This window comes from Pecten maximus, chromosome 11 (assembly GCF_902652985.1).
Source record: "Pecten maximus chromosome 11, xPecMax1.1, whole genome shotgun sequence".
NCBI lineage: Eukaryota > Metazoa > Mollusca > Bivalvia > Pectinida > Pectinidae > Pecten > Pecten maximus.
The window spans coordinates 31356164-31381612 of NC_047025.1; the positions used below are offsets into that span (position 1 = coordinate 31356164).

Genomic DNA, 25449 nt, shown 5'->3' on the forward strand with positions numbered 1-25449 from the left:
GGGGGGGGGGGGGGGGGGGTAATCATTTTTTTGATAATTTATCAATCAAAACATCTTCAACAGAACAAACCTGTTTTATATCACAAGAGATTCCACATAGTTTAGATGTACACAAGACAAAACATGATGATCACTCTATATAATGTTGGTACAGTGTATTTAACTCTGTTGGGTTTAACATGGTTTAAGTATATACAGAATGCCTTCAATCAAGGATTTCATATTGGGGAGAGTAAGGTACACGAAAAATGTTCTGCAAAATACAAAGTTAACATGTAATGTCATTTTTGTTATCAATACCCCGATCATTTTGCATTAAAATCAGTGTATCAATCAGTAAATTGATTTAGGTCCACTAATTACATTGTAGGTTAATGAGCTGGAGACACTCAGTATAGGTATACATACTGTATTTATTATCAGATAAACCCTCTCACTTAGTGCAAAATCATGGTTCTGGAATTTGGGGAGGCCTTATTTGTAAATAACATTTTGGTTACTATTTTGAAACTGAAGGTTTCATAAAATTTAAGAAAGTGTTTATTTGTGAACAGGCTCTGGGCTTATTTGAAGATAAAAACAGTACTCTGCTCTACAACCATGAAATGATACAGTATGCAGTGGTTGTGGGGATACTTTTCAACTGAAAAAATTGTTCACAAAAATGAAGGGAATCAGTCAGGGCCCACATTTATTGGAATCGTGTATGGCCCACACATTTGGGAAACATATGGGACACAGAATCAAGCAGTGTCCATATTTATGGACATCATATTTTGATGACCACAACAAAAAAGGTTGTTACTGGAACATTGAGAAAATTATTTGCTCTTATGGTGTGAATAATATGGCATCTGTAAGAATATCTCATGATTAGAATTGATACACTTTGGCAAATGGACTTCTGTGCATAAAAATATTTCTGATTAAATATTATTTAAAACAACCAATAACACATGAAACAATGCATACAAAAGAAATCAGGGTATGTTTATCAATACAAAAAAAAACACAATATAAATGAAACAAACTTAATTTGGTGGAAATCTGACAATTATTTCATACAAGATGGCACTGGTGTGAGACAGGTGTGATTACTGTACACCTGTTGTATAATTGTATGCCTATATAAAACTTGCTATCTATATCATATATAGATTGAATTAATTTTCAATCATAAACATATGTGCTTTTACAGATAAAATTTGAGATTCAATATATTTTTTGTGTAATTACAATGCTTTCCTATACAATGTAGCTACATTGTAACAGCCAATTGACAATTCAGGACCAATGTACATGTAGATAAAAAAGCTTTGAACCATGTCTGGAATATTTATCATGACCAAATACATCTCTATACAGCTGTTTAGTGCCAATATATAAAGTGACACAAACATTCTAGCAACTCTGGTTTCCAGTGTACATACATGTATGTAAAATACCACAAAACATCAATTTTAGCACCTTGCTATCTCTCTGCACTAATTTGATATACAATTTTACCAATTAATGTTAATTATGTCGATAAACTATGTACTGAAGAATCTTTACTGTATTCAAGCAATCACAAATTCATATGGAACACATCACATATGTATCAAACATACCGTGTATTACACATATCATTGTTTCAAAATAATATAAACATGATTCACAAATTAATAGCACAAGTACCATCCTACACAAAACAAAGAATCACAGATAGTTCAATAATAACAGCATTTCTCTTTAAATAAATATAATTAATTGTACAAAAGCAAAAACAAATGCAGCTGTGACACATGTATTTCTAATCAATGGAAATGTACAATTTAATCTGGAATAGGTCTATAAAAATTCTATTGAAAAAAAAAAAGGGAAAAAAATCATTCAAATCTGGAATAGATTTACAATTTAAATGCATATAATGGTTTAGTGTGTCAACGTATTTGACACAAAATAAAGAACTCAATATTTTCAGCAATATATATAATATGTATATATACAACTGGACTTTATGTTTAACTCTGTAGGACTGTACAGGGTTCCATGGTTACTTGGGCTAAACTCTGTAGGACTACATGTATAGGGTTCCATGGTTACCCGGGCATATGACTGTACAGGGTTCCATGGTTACTTGGGCTAAACTCTGTAGGACTGTACAGGGTTCCATAGCATGGTTACTTGGGCCTAAACACTATAAAAAATCATTCTAGAAAGATGATTAAAAGATTGAGAATGCAATGACACTCTATATTTTCAATGAATATGACAGGCTATTTCTGAAGTGAAGATTCATAATTGATTATTTTCTATAGATTTTTATTTTTGTAACTCTAGTACCATACATATACTGTTCAATGCTTTTAGTTTTATAAACTAGGGTGCAATATGAACACTAGATACTATTCTGTATATTGTTTTTCCTATCTATACTTAGTCCTAGTAAGTCCAGCTCAACTAATCCAGGACACTCATGATCACTATCCATGCAGGTACTCGTGTCTTGGAATGATTTCCCACATTTTAAGTTCCAGATCTAGGAGTTTCCATTTCTTGTGAAAAATGTAAAAGGAGTCTGTTGTTTCATTTCTATTTTTATAAACCTCTACTAAAGTAAGATTAACGCTAGGGGACATGTATATATAAACCTAATAAGAAATGATTTCAGATCTGTTCAACCACAGTGTTGGAATTGAAGCTCTATCAATGGCATGTTCCATTTTGCAGTACATTCCACCAGTGAAGGCATTAATTATTCCAATACAAATTGATTTGTTAAGATCATTTCATCTTCGTTTAGCAATTTGAAGTATAGATGTTTGTACCCTACTACTCAGTCATTCTCCTACATGTAAACTAACATTGTTCTGGGTATTACTTCTTATAGTTTAATGGTTGAAATTACACCTTGAATATGAATGTAACGGTAGGTAGTCACAATTGTATGCATCAGTGACTCCTAACATCTCAAAAATGAACAGGTACGCAGAAAAATTTTTTTTTGTGTCAACTAAATGGTCGTAAAACTACAAAATGAAGCAACAAACAGAACATGTGTATGATATATATACAAGATTACTCATTTCTGGGACGACAAAATATTTCTTTGATAAATTAACGCATAAAATAGAGTTGAATTACGTGATAAATATACACTTCTGTTTGCTAAACTGGGCAAAATGAGGCAGATGTATCCACTCTCAGAAAGTTGGAAGAATTTGATGAGGTAACTAGGCTATATCCTTTTGTTGACTTTTCAACAAATAGTGACAAAGCTGGATTACATTTTATCTTGACTTTTTTTAACAACTGATGAAAATCAAGAGTGTTGCATTATACATATAAGGCAATTAAATGCCAACAATATCAACAATATATATAATTTTACTAGGAAAATATCACTTTTTGGAAACAAGAGGCCCAAGGGCCTCAACAGTCACCTGAGTTCTGATTTATTTATACACATCCATGAAGCTAATTTCTGTTATTCAAATATAAGCAAAAATATTATGCAAGGTGACCAAAAACAATAAAACTACCTCAATCCATATCTAGCATACAGATTCAAGACCCAAGAGCATTTGATTCTGGGCCCAAATAAGGATATTGTAAAAAAATTAAGTACATGTACACCTGACTACTTGAACCCGAGCCCCTGGAGTTGGTTACAGTAAAATATTCATAACAACCTACCACATTTTCTAGCTTATACAATTCCATTATATTATATTCTATTACGTACAGGAGTAGAGAAACTCTGATAAACAACCTTTGAACCCTTTAATTTAGAGAGAGTATTCCGGCATAATTGGATCTTATAATGATCATTTTAAAATTGTGAGGCCAGGGGAATATGTCTAGACCCTAATATATAGCCAGGGAATGATGTCTGGACCCTTATATGTAGACAGGGAATGGTGTCTAGACCCTAATATGTAGACAGGGGATGGTGTCTAGACTCTAATATGTAGACAGGGGATGGTGTCTAGACCCTAATATGTAGACAGGGAATGGTGTCTAGACCCTAATATGTAGACAGGGGATGATGTCTAGACATCTAATATGTAGACAGGGAATGGTGTCTAGACATCTAATATGTAGACAGGGAATGGTGTCTTGACCCTAATATGTAGACAGGGAATGATGTCTAGACATCTAATATGTAGACAGGGAATGGTGTCTAGACCCTAATATGTAGACAGGGAATGGTGTCTAGACCCTAATATGTAGCCAGGGGATATCTAGACCCTTCAAACAACAAAAAGAACCTTTAGTTACTGATTAAATAAAATCCAATAAGATTACTTTGGGCCCTGCTCTTGAGTCCCTGTGGTAGGGCTAGTCCAAATGTTCTATGTACCATATTGTCAATTAAGGGTCATATCTTAAAACAAGCTGGAATCATTCCAAGTTGAAATTAACAAAATGTATCTGAAGTATCATTTCCCAATATAAACCATAGTAAATAAATGTCAACCCTTTCCCAAGAGAAAAACCAAGGGGCATGAAATTTGCTATTTTGGTAAAGCACCATTAGACCCTTAGCGGAGCTTCCATCTATGAAAAGTATTTGATTCTACCATTACGAGGTTTTGAGAAGACATTTTTTTTAAATTTCATTAAATTCAATCAACCAATCATGGTCAAAATGTGATATCCCTATACTATTGTAAAGTTTACCCCCTACCTAGGGGGAAACATAAGACCCATTAATTATGTTAATTTCAGTCAATACAACCACTTTTAGCCCCACCCCTCAGACATCAGAGCGATGGGGACCATATAATTCACAATTTTAGATGAGAAAGAAAAAGTCAAAATGTTAAGATGATGCATGACGACGGACAAAAGGTGATTATAGTCAGTCAATTAAGTTGAGAATTATGTCTCACTCAAATGACCTAAAAAATCACATTTAGGTAATAGATTATGCAAAATCATCTTATAATTACATGTATGTACTAATTGGTATGTTCGATAGTGAAGGACAATGTATACAACACTGTACATATATCGAGGTAGGATGGTTCAACCTACCTCCAACCAAACATAATCAAAATAACTCTGAATGAGATGAACTTTCACCAATGGTTATAACATCAGTGTCGCTGGAGGATTCGCTCGTCTCGTGTTGAGGTCTGTCCACATCTGGATCAGTAAAGGATATGAGACTTTCACCCTGACAGAGCAATGCGGACGAAGCACCCAACAGATCAGTATCACAGGATTTATCAGATTCATTATCGCTATCACGAGTGTTTCCGGTGATGACAGAAGACGGATCAACACTGTCACATGATGTTGTAGTTACATCACCGCTTCCCCTGCCAGTGGAGAGCGGGGAGTCTGGAGGATCTGTCTGTAGGAGATTTTGACACTCGCTACTATTATTTTCTTTCCCAGAATTCCTTGGACGCTGCCATCTTGCTGTTATGCCAATATTGTTTGAGAAACTGACATGTTCACCGTCTTGCTGATCGCTGTCATCTCCCGATTCGTCAGGTCCTTCTGTAGTATCACTACTGTTGTCGGGTATAAGTGCCAGTGTTGATGAATGTGAATCTGTGTTCCATGTCAAATTTGAACTATTTATAGTCTGTGAACTTTCACCTGTGCGTGCGTTTCCTCCTATCTGCTGATTGTTTGTTGTATCAGTTGGACAGCTATCATTTTGTTCACCAGACTGACCTGTAGTGTTGTATGATGCCATCTGCTGTTGGCGGGCTAAGCGAGCTGTTCGTCGACGATGACGACGTGAATGAGATCCTGAGGTTTCACTTTGGTTGCTTTGTTCAGCAAGCTCCTGTCGCACCTCATCATAAGGCCGTGATGTGAGCATGGCCTCATGATAAGGTGGAGGCGCCCTTCTCCTCATAAACTCTGTGTACATTCGTGTAAGTGGTGTCTCATGTCGTGGTCCGTGGAACTGCTGCATTCGGAGATTGTAAAGTTTACATGTACAGCCCATGGCCACGACCAACAGCAGAGCACAAATTAAAGAGCCAGCCACTGCAGCAATGGTTATCAGGTTTGTACTTCCTGAAACAGTCATGGAATTTATCTCCTATAGAAATGTGTCAACAGGAACACTATTAATAGGAACATGCATAGGTAAACCAGATGCTTTGCAGTAACTATATAGACAACCCACCAAGTATTTCTTAAGTAATTCAAAAGGTCTAATGGGCCTGTGCTAAGGCCTACTGGTACTCAGTGTTGCCCATCAGGTGTATAACAGGGTTCACTTTTTTGCATAAAAAGATATCAAAACAATGTTGTACCTTATCATATGATGTTCTCAAGAGTAAGTTTCATTACAAAATATGGCCCAAATATGTAACTAAATATGTTACACAATCTCTAACAAATAAAATTCAAGTTTTTTTGTTTTTTTGTTTTTTTTTACAAAGGAATACATACACTACTGGCTAATATACAACCTAAAATTGTACATGGATAATCTATGTCTTCATTGTTACTTACGTGGACAATCTATGTCTTCATTGTTACTTACTTTGACAATCTGTCTTCATTGTTACTTACTTGGACAATCTGTCTTCATTGTTATTTACTTGGACAATCTATGTCTTCATTGTTACTTACTTGGACAATCTATGTCTTCATTGTTACTTACTTGGACAATCTATGTCTTCATTGTTACTTACGTGGACAATCTGTCTTCATTGTTATTTACTTGGACAATCTATGTCTTCTTTGTTACTTACTTGGACAATCTGTCTTCATTGTTACTTACTTGGACAATCTATGTCTTCATTGTTACTTACTTGGACAATCTATGTCTTCTTTGTTACTTACTTGGACAATCTGTCTTCATTGTTACTTACTTGGACAATCTATGTCTTCATTGTTACTTACTTGGACAATCTGTCCAAATTGTTACTTACTTGGACAATCTATTTCATCACTGTTATCCCCACAGTCGTTGGTTTTATCACATTTCCATGTCTCATATATACATCGCTTATTATCACACAGAAAAGTTCCATTGTGGGAGCCACATAAAACAGGATCTGGAACAATACAAATTGTCGACCTTTCAATTTGTAAACAAAACTTTTCAATTTTTAATTGGCAGTTGCCAAACTTGCTGAAATTAACTCATCTTATATAAAATTAGCTCTTATAGATCTTACTGTGATAAAGAATGAAAAGATGATCTGTGGCCAATAGTCTTGGCCTTTGACGAACTAAACTAGAACTATCACAAGGATGACTATCTGATACCCTTCGCTCTCCAATTAAATTGCTCATTCTTCCCCAAACACTTAATAATCAAGATAAAATGGGGCAAAACTAGAAAGATGCTGTCTACAAACACAACAAGAGGCCTTGGGCCTTAACAGTTACATGAGTTTTGAAATATTTCAGTTAATTTATCCCTTTTTGGTTCTGCCCATCAGCCACTTGGGGTCAGTCAAGGCCAACATGCGCATACCATCAAAATGTCTCCTATGATAATAATGTTAACCAAGTTTCAATGAATTCTAATAGAAATCAAACAAATGATCGTCGAAAATGGGATTTCCCTGTATAAACTATAGTAAAGTTTACCCCTTCCCCAGGGGCAAATGTAAGAACCCATGGTCATGAAATTCACAATTTTATATACATGTAATTAGTAAATGAAAAGACCCTTCCAACATTGCAGAGTACTTGATTCTACCTTATTTGGGTCTTGAGAAGAAGTGCAGGTGCCCACTGTATGCTGACTACATCAGTGACATTGTGGAAAGATTGGATCAAAACTGTAGGAGTTGTCTTAGTCTTATTTCACACAATTTTGATGAAAACCTAGGAAGCTGTGCAGACAAAATCCTGTACACACTAGACAGATGGAAAGGTAGAGGTAAAAAACCAGAGACACCCCCTAATACTCCTTGGGGGTACTGTCCTGTAGGGCCTTGGGGATATCAGACTATACTATCTGTATGACCTTGGGGATATTACACTATACTATCTGTATGACCTTGGGGATATCACACTATACTATCTGTAAGACAGTCCTGTAGGGCCTTGGGGATATTACACTATACTATCTGTATGACCTTGGGGATATTACACTATACTATCTGTATGACCTTGGGGATATCACAGTTGACACTATACTATCTGTATGACCTTGGGGATATTACACTATACTATCTGTATGACCTTGGGGATATCACACAATACTATCTGTATGACCTTGGGGATATTGCACTATACTATCTGTATGACCTTGGGGATATCACACTATAATATCTGTATAACAGTCCTGTAGGGCCTTGGGGATATCACACTATACTATCTGTATGACCTTGGGGATATTGCACTATACTATCTGTATGACCTTGGGGATATCACACTATAATATCTGTATGACCTTGGGGATATCACACTATACTATCTGTATGACCTTGGGGATATTACACTATACTATCTGTATGACAGTCCTGTAGGGCCTCGGGGATATCACACTATAATATCTGTATGACCTTGGGGATATCACACTATACTATCTGTATGACCTTGGGGATATTACACTATACTATCTGTATAACAGTCCTGTAGGGCCTTGGGGATATTACACTATACTATCTGTATGACCTTGGGGATATCACAGTTGACACTATACTATCTGTATGACCTTGGGGATATTACACTATAATATCTGTATGACCTTGGGGATATCACACTATAATATCTGTATGACAATCCTGTAGGGCCTTGGGGATATCACACTATACTATCTGTATGACCTTGGGGATATCACACTATACTATCTGTATGACAATCCTGTAGGGCCTTGGGGATATCACACTATACTATCTGTATGACCTTGGGGATATCACACTATACTATCTGTATGACCTTGGGGATATCACACTATACTATCTGTATAACGGTCCTGTAGGGCCTTGGGGATATTACACTATACTATCTGTATGACCTTGGGGATATCACACTATACTATCTGTATGACCTTGGGGATATTACACTATACTATCTGTATGACCTTGGGGATATTACACTATACTATCTGTATGACCTTGGGGATATTACACTATACTATCTGTATGACAATCCTGTAGGGCCTTGGGAATATCACACTATACTATCTGTATGACCTTGGGGATATCACACTATACTATCTGTATGACCTTGGGGATATCACACTATACTATCTGTATGACCTTGGGGATATCACACTATACTATCTGTATGACAATCCTGTAGGGCCTTGGGGATATCACACTATACTATCTGTATGACCTTGGGGATATCACACTATACTATCTGTATGACCTTGGGGATATCACACTATACTATCTGTATGACCTTGGGGATATCACACTATACTATCTGTATAACAGTCCTGTAGGGCCTTGGGGATATCACACTATACTATCTGTATGACCTTGGGGATATTACACTATACTATCTGTATGACCTTGGGGATATTACACTATACTATCTGTATGACCTTGGGGATATTACACTATACTATCTGTATGACCTTGGGGATATCACACTATACTATCTGTATGACCTTGGGGATATTACACTATACTATCTGTATGACCTTGGGGATATCACACTTTAATATCTGTATAACAGTCCTGTAGGGCCTTGGGGATATCACACTATACTATCTGTATGACCTTGGGGATATCACACTATACTATCTGTATGACCTTGGGGATATCACACTATACTATCTGTATAACAGTCCTGTAGGGCCTTGGGGATATCACACTATACTATCTGTATGACCTTGGGGATATTACACTATACTATCTGTATGACCTGGGGGATATTACACTATACTATCTGTATGACCTTGGGGATATCAGACTATACTATCTGTATGACCTTGGGGATATTACACTATACTATCTGTATGACCTTGGGGATATCACACTATACTATCTGTATGACAGTCCTGTAGGGCCTTGGGGATATTACACTATACTATCTGTATGACCTTGGGGATATCACACTATACTATCTGTATGACAATCCTGTAGGGCCTTGGGGATATTACACTATACTATCTGTATGACCTTGGGGATATCACACTATACTATCTGTATAACCTTGGGGATATCACAGTTGACACTATACTATCTGTATGACCTTGGGGATATTACACTATACTATCTGTATGACCTTGGGGATATCACACTATACTATCTGTATAACCTTGGGGATATCACAGTTGACACTATACTATCTGTATGACCTTGGGGATATCACACTATACTATCTGTATGACCTTGGGGATATCACACTATACTATCTGTATAACAGTCCTGTAGGGCCTTGGGGATATCACACTATACTATCTGTATGACCTTGGGGATATTACACTATACTATCTGTATGACCTTGGGGATATCACACTATACTATCTGTATGACCTTGGGGATATTACACTATACTATCTGTATGACCTTGGGGATATCACACTATACTATCTGTATGACCTTGGGGATATCACACTATACTATCTGTATGACCTTGGGGATATCACACTATACTATCTGTATGACAGTCCTGTAGGGCCTTGGGGATATCACACTATACTATCTGTATGACCTTGGGGATATTACACTATACTATCTGTATGACAATCCTGTAGGGCCTTGGGGATATTACACTATACTATCTGTATGACCTTGGGGATATCACACTATACTATCTGTATGACCTTGGGGATATTACACTATACTATCTGTATAACAGTCCTGTAGGGCCTTGGGGATATTACACTATACTATCTGTACGACAATCCTGTAGGGCCTTGGGGATATTACACTATACTATCTGTATGACCTTGGGGATATCACACTATACTATCTGTATGACCTTGGGGATATTACACTATACTATCTGTATAACAGTCCTGTAGGGTCTTGGGGATATTACACTATACTATCTGTATAACATTCCTGTAGGGCCTTGGGGATATTACACTATACTATCTGTATGACCTTGGGGATATCACACTATACTATCTGTATGACCTTGGGGATATCACACTATACTATCTGTATGACAGTCCTGTAGGGCCTTGGGGATATCACACTATACTATCTGTATGACCTTGGGGATATTACACTATACTATCTGTATGACCTTGGGGATATCACACTATACTATCTGTATGACCTTGGGGATATTACACTATACTATCTGTATGACCTTGGGGATATTACACTATACTATCTGTATGACCTTGAGGATATCACACTATACTATCTGTATGACCTTGGGGATATTACACTATACTATCTGTATGACCTTGGGGATATCACACTATACTATCTGTATGACCTTGGGGATATTACACTATACTATCTGTATGACAGTCCTGTAGGACCTTGGGGATATCACACTATAATATCTGTATGACCTTGGGGATATCACACTATACTATCTGTATGACAATCCTGTAGGGCCTTGGGGATATCACACTATACTATCTGTATAACAGTCCTGTAGGGCCTTGGGGATATTACACTATACTATCTGTATGACCTTGGGGATATCACACTATACTATCTGTATGACCTTGGGGATATTACACTATACTATCTGTATGACCTTGGGGATATCACACTATACTATCTGTATGACCTTGGGGATATTACACTATACTATCTGTATGACCTTGGGGATATCACACTATACTATCTGTATGACCTTGGGGATATCACACTATACTATCTGTATGACCTTGGGGATATCACACTAGACTATCTGTATGACCTTGGGGATATCACACTATACTATCTGTATGACAGTCCTGTATGACCTTGGGGATATTACACTATACTATCTGTATGACAGTCCTGTAGGGCCTTGGGGATATTACACTATACTATCTGTATGACCTTGGGGATATTACACTATACTATCTGTATGACCTTGGGGATATCACACTATACTATCTGTATGACCTTGGGGATATCACACTAGACTATCTGTATGACCTTGGGGATATCACACTATACTATCTGTATGACAGTCCTGTATGACCTTGGGGATATTACACTATACTATCTGTATGACAGTCCTGTAGGGCCTTGGGGATATTACACTATACTATCTGTATGACCTTGGGGATATTACACTATACTATCTGTATGACCTTGGGGATATCACACTATACTATCTGTATGACCTTGGGGATATCACACTATACTATCTGTATGACCTTGGGGATATTACACTATACTATCTGTATGACCTTGGGGATATTACACTATACTATCTGTATGACCTTGGGGATATCACACTATACTATCTGTATGACAATCCTGCACAAGACTGTTATACTGTATATACTCACTACAGTTAAGTTCATCATCAAGCTCTGCACAGCGGGAGATACCGTTACACCTCTGCTTCTCCTCGTAACACTGGTGACTGCCTTTTAGACCACAACGAAAGTGATCCTTGTCACAAGCACCTGCAAAAAATGTCATATTTTGTCTCGTAACTACCGCATTATATTGAAATTATTTTGTGTAACTGCACATCTACCATTGATAGTGCATGTTATTATTAAATTTTTATAATATACATTTATATGATGCACTCTTTTCTCTTTTTTTTCTAGAAGAAATGATATATACAAAAAAAATTGTATTAGGTACATATCACCATGTCATGTTTTATTGCATGGTCATGTGATCATTTATAGCTGACATCATGTGAAAATTCCAAAAAGACATGACTACATATATTGTACATGTAAACACTTGTCATAGGATGACTGTAACAGAGACATTATACACAAGGAGGCTACAGAGGTTTAATTTTATATATGGTCCAAAACTGCTGTAATATTCTGAAATTAACATAATGACAAGTGCTTTCATTTGACAACTGACATTTGGTATAGCAATTTCATAACTTATAAGTCAATCACAAAATCTGAAAGGTGAAACATGTCAAATATGCATGGTCAGACGTCAAACCTGATTCTATTTGATTGGATTGATTTCTAAGTAAACTAGTTCTCATTTACACATCTTCTGGGTATTTTTTTATGTTTTAAAGGCAGAAGAGAGAGAGAGTTGCAGAAAATAATGCTGTATTTGTCAGAATGGAAATTATAATATATTTCCCACATTCTGTGTTGCTGTGTAGGAATTTTTAGTTTACATACCACATCCCTTCTCATCACCTCCATGAATGTGACAGTTCCACACCCCGTCACATCTTTTATCTATAGGATAACAGTCTTTCTCTAATGCCCCACAAGAAGACTGGTCTGGAAGGCACACACCTGTCAAAATCATTAAATCATATTAATAAGGAAACTGTACTGTCAAAACTTATGTTGTAGTATCCATAATATGATATATATGGTAGCATTAAATGTTCCGAAGTCTTCCTTCATATTAACCAGAATGCTGGGTATTCCATTCTTTTTATATATCACAATGGACAAGCTTAAGCGACTCGCTGATTTGCTTATATCAAATCTCATCTGCATGGGACACTGATAAAGGTAGTAAACGAAGCCATGAAGGAATGATTTTGATCAGAATGAAAATAATATGTGATACAAAACTTGAAAATGATACACAGTACAGAAAAGCTTTGTTTGAACTTTATCTCTTGATTATTGAAACAATTTTTTCTGAGAAATATTCGAAATCATAAAATACCACCACTTATAATTTATAAATAGTATCATGGAGTAGATTCACATACCTTTCTTCTGGAATGTAATGTTAAAACCACTTTCTGCCCGGACATTATTTGTTTGGAACTTGAGGGTAACATAATTAGTGGTGGACTCCAACAATGTAGGAACATCAGCCAATCCTCCGTAATATACACCGATGACCTTGCCTTTAAGGTGTGTCCCATCATACACTGTCAGGAAATCAGTCCCAGCCTCACTTTGGAGTTCAAAATTAACAAACCGCAATTGTACTTGCGCTGATGTGTCCTGAACATGTATTGTCCAGATACAACTGAGATTGTTAGGGTAGTCATGGGGAAAGTTTGGGGATACCACAAACCCTGTCTCACTGTCTATGTGACTGTTACACTTGAAAGAAGCTGAAAATAAAAAATCCTTCATATTCAGCAATTTGCCATTGATGTATTTGGTATCAAATACATGTACTGTATAGTTGTTTAAATTTCACAGGGCTAATATTTCACTGTTGTCCTAGTCAGACCTAGGTTACAGGTATTAGATTTCTGCAGTGAACACTAAATATTCACTGGATATTTATTTTCAAGCTGTATCTAATTACTGCAAATATAGCAAAATAAAATCACCCACAAATATACCAGCAATAACATGCTTCAAAAACAAATTTTTAGACATAAGGATTTTCCTAATAAGTTTTTTTTGACGACAGCATTATTATTGTGTATGATCATTCATGCATCACAAGGGTAATTTTACCTGCTGATATACTTCCACCAAGTAAAAGGCAAACAATCAACTTCCTGTCAACCAGTTAGGAGTGGGATAATGGGAAATAATGATAGTAAACCGTTAACGAAACTGACATATCAGCAAAAGCTCAGTAAGTCAGAATGACATTTCAAAGTCTTTCATTTATCAAAATGTTGTAACTTACGACACAGTTTGCTATCTTCATCCTCTCCATAAAGACAATCCTTTACCCCATCGCACCACTGCGCTTTTGGAATGCATCTGTTCCTACCCGTCTCCATGTCCTGACATAGCAGACTGCTGTTGGTACATGTATGTGTGGTTGCCATTGGGGGAATGGTTGATGTGGCTTCTACAGCAAAAATACAAAGGTACAATATAGAATTTTATTACAGAATTAGCCTGTTATCCAGTGAATTTGCTGGACCAGTGTATTATACCCTTGGAGTGTTCTCATTGGTTGTATCAGTCAGAAATTGATTGTGATGTCATTATATGGACAATGATGTGACAACATGAATTTAAAATGGCGCAACAAAATGGCTACCTCAGTTTAAATATTGTCCTCCAAATTTTTGTTTTAAAACAAGTCAAAATGAAAGCTTTTTGAGACGTGCCTTATGAAACTGATGACCTTATTTTAATTTTTATCTTTTAGCAATTCACTTTTCACTTACAGATCAGATATAGGAAGGCTTTTGAAAAACATGTACAATATAGCATGTAGTATATACAATCAGGTACAGCTCTGTGACAGACATGTCTATAAATAGGATCTAGCATGTATTCTTTTAATATCTCTTCTTATGAAGCAAATCATCACATAATTGTCCAGACTAGCAAGGTTCCACTGTACACATAAACAAACTCAATGTCCAGACTAGCAAGGCTCCACTGTACACATAAACAAACTCAATATCCTGACTAACAAGGTTCCACTGTAAACAAACAAACTCAATGTCCTGACTAACAAGGTTCCACTCTAAACAAGCAAACTCAATATACCGACTAACAAGGCTCCACTGTACACATAAACAAACTCAATATCCTGACTAACAAGGTTCCACTGTAAACAAACAAACTCAATATACCGACTAACAAGGTTCCACTGTAAACAAGCAAACTCAATGTCCTGACTAACAAGGTTCCACTGTAAACAAGCAAACTCAATGTCCTGACTAACAAGGTTCCACTGTAAACAAGCAAACTCAATATACCGACTAACAAGGATCCACTGTACACAAGCAAACTCAATGTCCTGACTAACAAGGATCCACTGTAAACAAACAAACTCAATATCCTGACTAACAAGGTTCCACTGTAAACAAACAAACTCAATGTCCTGACTAACAAGGTTCCACTGTAAACAAACAAACTCAATGTCCTGACTAACAAGGTTCCACTGTAAACAAGCAAACTCAATATACCGACTAGCAAGGATCCACTGTACACAAAAAATCTCAATATCCTGACTAACAAGGTTCCACTGTACACAAAAAAATCTCAATGTCCTGACTATCAAGATTCCACTGTACACAAACAACCACAATACTACCATAATGGTAGTGTACAAACAAACCAAAGTATCCAGACTAACAAACTTCTACTTTACACAAAAGCTGATATTGTCCAGAATAGCAAGGTTCAACTTTACATAAAAGCTGATATTGTCCAAACTAACAAAGTTCCACTTTCAACACAATCAAATATTGCCCAGAATAACAAAGTTCCACTTTCAACACAATCAAATATTGCCCAGACTAACAAGGTTCCACTTTCAACACAATCAAATATTGCCCAGACTAACAAGGTTCCACTTTCAACACAATCAAATATTGCCCAGACTAACAAAGTTCCACTTTCAACACAATCAAATATTGCCCAGACTAACAAGGTTCCACTTTCAACACAATCAAATATTGCCCAGACTAACAAGGTTCCACTTTCAACACAATCAAATATTGCCCAGACTAACAAGGTTCCACTTTGAACACAATCAAATATTGCCCAGACTAACAAGGTTCCACTTTCAACACAATCAAATATTGCCCAGACTAACAAGGTTCCACTTTCAACACAAACAAATATTTTCCAGACTAACGAGGTTCTATTTGCACACAAACTGATAGTGTCCAGACTAACGAGGTTCCACTGTGCACACAAACAAATATTGTCCAGACTGAAAAGGTTCCACTGTACACACAAACTGATATTGTCCAGACTGACAGGATTCTAACTAGTGAACACACAAACTAAAATATCCAGACAAGGTTCCACTTGAAACAGAAATTGTCCAAACTAACTATCTTCTAACTAGTGAACAAAAAACTGTCTGCAGTCTAGCAAGGTTCCACTTTAAACACAAACATATATTGTCAAGAATATGTATGTTCTAACTAGTGAACAAACAAACCAAAGTATCCAGACAAGGTTCCAGCGGTACTCTATATGGAGAGAACAGAATACCTACCATGAGGACAGTTATATCTACCACGAAGACAGTTATACCTACCATGAGGACAATCATACCTACCGTGAGGACAGTTATACCTACCATGAGGACAGTTATATCTACCATGAGGACAGTTATATCTACCATGAGGACAGTTATATCTACCATGAGGACAGTTATACCTACCATGAGGACAGTTATATCTACCATGAGGACAGTTATATCTACCATGAGGACAGTTATATCTACCATGAGGACAGTTATACCTACCATGAGGACAGTTATATCTACCATGAGGACAGTTATACCTACCATGAGGACAGTTATATCTACCATGAGGACAGTTATACCTACCATGAGGACAGTTATATCTACCATGAGGACAGTTATACCTACCATGAGGACAGTTATATCTACCATGAGGACAGTTATATCTACCACGAAGACAGTTATACCTACCATGAGGACAGTTATACCTACCATGAGGACAGTTATACCTACCACGAAGACAGTTATACCTACCATGAGGACAGTTATACCTACCACGAAGACAGTTATACCTACCGTGAGGACAGTTATACCTACCATGAGGACAGTTATACCTACCATAAGGACAGTTATACCTACCATGAGGACAGTTATACCTACCATGAGGACAGTTATACCTACCATGAGGACAGTTATACCTACCACGAAGACAGTTATACCTACCATGAGGACAGTTATACCTACCATGAGGACAGTTATACCTACCATGAGGACAGTTATACCTACCATGAGGACAGTTATACCTACCATGAGGACAGTTATATCTACCATGAGGACAGTTATACCTACCATGAGGACAGTTATACCTACCACTGAGGACAGTTATACCTACCATGAGGACAGTTAGTTTCATCACTGTTATCCTCACACTCGGTAAGACCGTTACACTTCCATTCTTTGTATATACACTTTCCACTGCGACAGCGGAACCTGTCTTGTGTGCATTTCCTCGTTATTAATGGACCTGGAATGAACAAACAGTGACAACTAAAAACAGTAATTGAAACTAAATGTTAATTGGGCCATAATACATGGTATTGCACCTGAATACGGCAACTTGCTCAAGTGAAATCCTATGTGTGCGGAACATGTGTGGCGCGACAAAGATAAATCCATGTAACTGCTGATAAATAGATATACAATTTGAAGGAATTAAACATCAAATTTACTATTTATTTCCTTGATTATTTGTTCAATATTTACTTATTAAATGCTTTTTATATATAAGTATTTAGTCATAACCCTGCTGTCAAAGGAAACAACAATTACAAATCTGAAATCACATTCATGACATCCATGCACCTGATCGGCAAAGGGTTATTCCTGCTTATATATATATATAGTGCGCAGTGAATTTGTCCACTTGTGAATTTTAGAAAAAGTGTGCACTATTCACGAATATTTATGGTATATACTGACATTTTCCTCGTTTTTAACAAACAAAAACCTATCAATTTATTTGAAAATCAGACTTACCCATGATGTACATCAGTTCAAAGCCAGCCCCTGTTGTCATGTAGTCCGAGTTGAAATGAATTCTGACATGTTTTGTCTTGGAAATGTAAACCCTGGGGATGTTGCTTATTTCACCACATACTTTGATCTTTGGGTCAGGACCAATCTCCAGGAAGTCACGGTCACAGGATCCCAGAATACCAGTCTCAACATCAAATGCTTTAAAACTGGAAATCAAAGCAACAAAAAGTGACCGCATGAGTGGTATATAACTGACAGGGAAGAAACTGTTGTCATTGTGTCATAAATATTGATACTGTATGTATTACCTTAGATAGATACAGAATCTATAACAGTTTTCAAAAAAGTCATATACTAATAGGAGCATTTTTAATTTGACTTAATGCAAATTTATTTGAGATTTAAGTATTAGATTCTAAGCATTATTATATATGATGTACCAATGTGTATTTCAATGCCTCCTCTATAGTTCTGTGCAACTGGGAATCTTGGATGGGATTACATTTGATAAATGTTAATGTAAGTATATAAATGACCTGAAAATCTCTGAGGGTTCACATGAATGATGGTGCAAATGAACAGAGATTTTCTAATAAAGGAAGGTAATTCAGGGGAAAAAGAGCTAAAAAAAAAAAGGAAAAGACAACTGGAGGAGGGGGAAAGGTGTTGGGAAAGAGTTTGAGAGTTGGGAAGGACAGGGTTGGATGTTTAGGGCGATGCATTTACTTAAACAACACTGGGGTCATCAGGGAAACGTACATGGTAACGTTACAGGACTGAGCCTTATTCTGATTATGAAGCAGTGTTCCAGCTAGGTCGGGTTAGCAGGGCGCGACGCCCTGCCCCTAATTCAAAGTTAGAAATGCGCCCCGCCCCTTTTCCTGAAGTACTGCCCTTTTTCTAAGTGTCATTGATGCTCATTTTGCCTCGTATATTCTATATCCGATTTGCTGAAGCCATGCAATATACAGTCAGTCACTAATTGGCCTCCTGTGACACTAGTCCCCTTACCTGTGGACCCTTATCCACGGGGGTCGATCCACGGTACTGACGCTGCCCGAGGCAGATCGGTCAGCTGGGGATCGAGCTGGTGTTTTAATAGATTCATTTAACCGTGACGAGTCGATAGGATCGGTTGGTAATCCAATTAAATCATAATCACGAAGGTTTTTTGAAGATGGACACAGTAATGATAATGGATGGAAATTAAATGTTGTTTTACTTATGTAAACAACTTTTGACAAGACCGAAAAGAGCCGCACGTTTGTCGTAAAGTTATCCCATGAGCACGTGTGCATATATTGGCGATCGATCTATATATATCTTTAAAATTTTCTTCACATGACAACACAAAATCCTTCTGGTTTTTACCAAGCAACTTTTAAGTAGATATCTAAATGATCATGAGATCACTTTCCAGTGATTTTCCAGTTATCCAAATTAGCTTTCGGTTGATTTTTTTGATGAAGTTTGGCGGGACGCCGGAAATGGTTCGTTGTAAATGCAGATGTCGCAAATTCCTTGTTGGATTGACGGATTTCTATACAAAATGTTTATTTTTCATAAATAATTAAAGGACATGTAAAAATATCTGCTTATGTGAATAATGGTTGCAAAAGTTTAGTTTATATTGTGTTATTTTCGTATCTGAAATGCCCACTCAGCATTAACTGCGGGTCATGTGATAGCCAAGTGATTACATTTCTGCAACACGCGGGACTGTTTGTTTACGAGAGCAACGGAACAAATGTTTGATCAGAAACTTGCGAATCATGATCGGCCCCAATTTGCTTACCATTTCTTATAATTAATTCAAGAAAATGTGAACTTGCTATAATTTCCTGATTTTAGTTTACCGTTATTTCTAAAGTGAAAGTAGAAATTTACCGCCGCTTACAAGATACATCATAGTTATATTCAGATAGATATTCTATTAAATAATAGAATTTCTTTTAATTAATCATTTTTTTCTCGTATATGCTTTACCAACTTTTCTCTTTTGCTCCATCATATTTTCACCTACAGTTAGTCGTCTTACAATCACAACGGACAGACCAGAGACCTATATTAATTAGTTAGTATATAGCTAGGTCTCTGGTCAGACTAGCTTCTGGTTGAAAATATCGCTCTATTGACTATAACTGATAGTAACATTTTGATTGAACGTAATTATCATATATGGATTCTCTCAATACACCCTTAAATTGAAATAATGCTAATATCATTTTATTTTTGAATTACTCTAGGTCATAACTTTTACCATCCAAATTTAAAACAATATTTGAAGAATAAAGAGAAGAAAGAAGATATCCTTTTTACACACAAACGAAATAATAATAAAAAAAATCAACAGATTTCTATTTGTCTCCTATGAATTAGGTCACATGTAATGCATGGATGTACTTGAATTGTCCTGTAAAATAAGGTAGAAGATAGATAGGCCCGGAAAAATGTCGCACACAAAAATGCCCCTTTTTTAGGCAGCGCCCTGCCCTTTTCAAATCCTAGCTGGAACACTGTGAAGGAATATATACAAACCTGATGGTGATGACATCATTGGTGTTTCCAGTGATGAACCAGTCCTTACAGAGGTTGGTGGGGTATGGGGATGGATAGTCAGGACTGGTGATAGTGCCGTGGTCCTTGTTGTATTCCTCACTCTTACAGATGTCTGTAAATCACAATAATACCATAATGTTTCAGTTTTTTATATCATTTTAACTTATTTTGCCTTTAGTTTAATCCAAAACTTGGTTTGCTATATATGTGTATTATTAAATAGACTCCATTTTGTATCAATCACGTTAAAGGATGAATGCTATATTCCTTCTAGATCATGAGTTCGAGGCTCAGTCAGGGCATGAGTGTACCGACAGTAACCCAGTAAGTCTTTCAGGTATTTGACGCCTATGACTCGAAAAGTGTGTTGATATAAGCTTAGGTCATTTATATGAGAATATATATATACCAGGTATAATTTTAAAAATTTCAAACCAAAATATCATGACCTGGAATCTTTCAACACTTAAAAAAAGAAAATGCCAAGGAATTTTATTTGGGCACCATATGCATACAGCTACAGTAGAACAGTGAAAAATCATATAACAATGGTGATAACAAATGCTCAAAAGTGAATCAAACTATGATCACCAACATGACAATACCTGGCTTTACCTCCTGAGCATGTTCCGACAGCTGAGTGACATGAGCCACACTAACCCTCTATTTTACATAATTTTACTACGGTAGTTATACCTCTTCTGTTATATTGTTCAGTGTTTGTTCTGTCTTGATTGTGTCTAATAATACATTATATAGGTCTCTGATGAAATGAATGTCTCCATATATATGAGAGATTAAACATTTTATCAATAATATAACTTTTAAGTCTATAATAGTAATGTCAGAAACACAATATTAATAATGACTATTGATCACCATCAAAATCTTACATACATACTGTATACCTGGTATTTTTCGCCCCAGGTTATTTTCGACCTTGAGCAACACAAAAGATATTCGCCTGTTTTAATTTCGCCCTAAACTACTTTTTAAGAAATGTCTTTTCCTTGTTTATAATCAGAAAATTCTGTTCAGAATTCTCTCACAACACTCTGGATTTATCTAATTCCCCCATTTTCTTTTCTTTGCATATCCCGCTGAGGTGTGAAATGTAATCAGGTGTGAAATAAACAATCTTTACCTGTGTTTTTCCAGATTTGTTTAGATTATCATATAACTACTTTAAAGATCAGTTCTTGTAGAAAAATATTCTTGTGTGTGTCTGTTTCAGGTTTAGTTAATAGAAATATTTTTTGTTTATCATACCCGGAATGGCGAATGCACAGGTCAATGTTAACTTCATCAACAACATATATTGTCATAATTAATAGTTAACATCTAAAACTGGTGCTTTCGAATTTAGAAAACAATTTCTAATTTAATTATTTTTTATTTGTATATTTAATCTGATATTGTCATTATCAATAGCAAAATTTATAGTTAGGCATAGTGCTTTGAAAATTTGATTTTTTATTTATCATAATTATATAAGTTATACAGTATATATTTATTGATATAATATTTTCATTTCATTACTACTAGTAAAATATTCTATATGATAGTGCTTTGAATTTAGAAAACTATATCTGATTCATATACCTGAGCTGACCCTATTTTTTTGGGGTCTTCCCCGAACACCAACTCTGGTGAGGGTGGGGTGTTTACATAGGGGTTAAGGTGTGTTGATAGGGAGTTATAGTCTGTTACAGAAATATCCTCAATGTAAGAACACAGGTAAATCAGAACACATGTAAATCAGAACACAGGTAAATCAACTTAGCTGATCAGAAAAGCATTCACTGTTAATGATTGCCAAACTGTTTCAAAAAATAGTGTATAAAACTGAAGCACGCTTTGGAAAATCATCATATTTTGCTTCGATATTTGAATTATCAACATCTTGGCATACATATGTATTTACTGAATCTTGAATTGTAAATCAATTGTATCGTTGGATTTTAATTTTATTAAATTTAGCGTCTTATTGATTTAATTTGTGCTTGTTTTCAGATTTAATGTAAATATTTAGAAAAAAATGTGATTGTTTAATTTACATTCTTTTATATTATTTCAGCAAATTCAACCTTGTATCATTTTTCATTTATGATGCAAATATTATATATATCTGATTATCAACATATAAATTAGCATTTAAATTGGCATAATTACGGAATCTTAAATTCATACTTTTTACTGGAAAGCAATATTAACCCTAACTATTATATAACACAATATAGATCAGTTAGGCCTACTGCAAAACTATTGTAATATTTTTGTAAAGTTGTATCTGTTCCAGGTTTGATCAGTACAAAAGTTTTCTTCAACTCGCTATAATGCCTTTTTCCAGATTTGATAAGATTACCATATACATGTAATTACATTATAGATCAGCTCTTGTAGAGCAATATTCATGTGTGTATTTGTTTCAGGTTTAGTTAGTAGAAATATTTTTAGCGAACGCACAAGTCAACGTTAATTTCATCATTAACAGATATTGCCATTATTAATAGTAGCATCTATAATTAGAGCTTTGAATTTAGAAAACAATTTTATTTATTTTCTATTTATATATCTTAATATGATATTGTCATTATCAATAGTAAAATTTATAGTTAGGCATAGTGCTTTGAAAATTTGATTTTTTATTTATCATAATTATATAAGTTATACAGTATATATTTATTGATATAATATTTTCATTTCATTACTACTAGTAAAATATTCTATATGATAGTGCTTTGAATTTAGAAAACTATATCTGATTCATGTACCTGAGCTGACCCTATTTTTTTTACCTGAGTTGGTATTTCATATTGAAACAGACTATAACTAAACTTCAAAGAACTCCCTACATAAACACCTTCCTTTGTCTTTACCAGAGTTGGTGTTCGGGAAATGAGCCATTCAGATTTACTTTTAGCCTATTTTGATTCAAATAGTATCAGGTATGCATGGTCGATTTTAAGCAAACATGATGAGTGGTAAGTTCACCATACCGTGACTAATTACTGACCAGTGCTTTCTCTGGTCCATTTGACATCGATGGAAGCCACAAGCAACGATGAACTCATAAAATCAGTCTTCACAATGGCAAGAATTTGATGCTATTTTGGTTGCATCATTTAAAAAAATGATTTTAAAAGTTAGTTATATAATTAGTATTTATAGGGTTTTTTTTTTAAATCAAATATACTAAACCTAGTACACTGTCTTAGCCCATATTCTCGATTTAACTCAATGTAATATTGCAAATTTACAAGGCCTAGATTTAGATCTAGATTTTATTTCATATGCATATATATAGATTGGAATAAAACAATAAATAATTTTTAAATTTAGTGTAAATATATAACACGTGTTGCTTGTATAGAATAAAACACACTTGAAAAGTATGAGGGTATGTTTAGGATCCGACTACAATTAGCCTATGTACAGTAACTTGTAAATCCTGCAATTGAGCTTGAAATTTTTGCTGTCATCTAAATTCGCCCTATCATCAAAGGGCGAAAATTAAACGTGGGCGAAAATTACAAAGTATACAAGTTTATACATACCTGTTGACTGGGACCTGACACACGAACCCAGCAGATTGATAAGGTACAATACACTTACAGCTGAAATGAAATCATGATCAGTGGTAATTAATTATGAACTTGTATCATATATCTGATATATAAACATAAGCAGATCCTATATTCAACTTTTTTATATTGACAGTAAAACAAGAAGCATTAATTACACTAGGTATGCTGTAGTTCAGAAAACATATGAACAAATATGGACATATGAACAAGTATAGATAGAGGTCATTTTGTTCTTTCGCATTAAGATGAATTAATAAGATAATCACTTACATATCCGATATGTCTGTAACAAGGTAGGCCTATTTATGTAAACAAAACAGCTGACATTAAAAATAGATAAAAAAAAAAAACCGTCATAATCTTACTTGACAATCCAAAGTTAATCATCGTTAATTTATATCTGGTGTCTCGTCATCAACACATCATCTCTAGCGAATACATCCTTACACTTCCTTCACACACACTTGTACTAATTAAGCATCGCGTTTTGTTATTGTTTATGACAATGTTTGACAGCAGGTGCTTGGTTTTCAATCTGTCGACAAATTCGAGACCATGGTTGTTCAGCCTGACAGTTTACAGGACTACTGATGTTTCCATTTAGGTAAATCTTAATGTCTCGTCTTAACAGCTAACCGACGACAGCACGTGATCTAGATCCTTTTCTAGAAGGACTTGCAGGGCTGGTGTGTCCTCCATGGTGAACTTCCGCGTTGAACGTCCAAGTTCCGGGGTGTCTAAAATGGTATCGGAAAACGGTGTCCGGAATCTTATCACTCATTGCTCCTGACATGAAAATGTTACAGTACAGTCAGTAGCAGAGACAATATAAGTAATCTTTCGAGTTATCTTTCGAAACTGACTTGTTTTACTACATACTTAATAATTAATACATTAATACGGTGATGTTT

General features: G+C 35.6%; 1 protein-coding gene across 1 annotated transcript; it reads right to left on the bottom strand.

Moving 5' to 3' along the window:
* LOC117337880 (low-density lipoprotein receptor-related protein 12-like) lies at positions 1-25243 on the bottom strand. The gene is made up of 11 exons (XM_033899023.1): positions 24904-25243; positions 24509-24568; positions 20931-21063; positions 18393-18598; positions 17749-17880; positions 14601-14768; positions 13714-14067; positions 13163-13282; positions 12341-12460; positions 6891-7016; positions 1-6024 (listed from the first exon to the last, which is right to left on the bottom strand). Exons 1-11 carry the CDS (start codon positions 24923-24925, stop codon positions 5039-5041), a joined length of 2427 nt encoding a protein of 808 aa, XP_033754914.1. The 5' UTR covers positions 24926-25243; the 3' UTR covers positions 1-5038.
* Between the last annotated feature and the right edge of the window lie 206 nt (positions 25244-25449).

Coding starts and splice junctions, on each gene's coding strand:
- LOC117337880 (XM_033899023.1), bottom strand. CDS start 24,925: ATGATTAACTTTGGATTGTCAA. Junction 18,599..20,930: donor AATGATGTCATCACCATCAG/GTTTGTATATAT, acceptor TTTGATTTCCAG/TTTTAAAGCATTTGATGTTG. Junction 14,068..14,600: donor TGAAGATAGCAAACTGTGTC/GTAAGTTACAAC, acceptor TTTTATTTTCAG/CTTCTTTCAAGTGTAACAGT.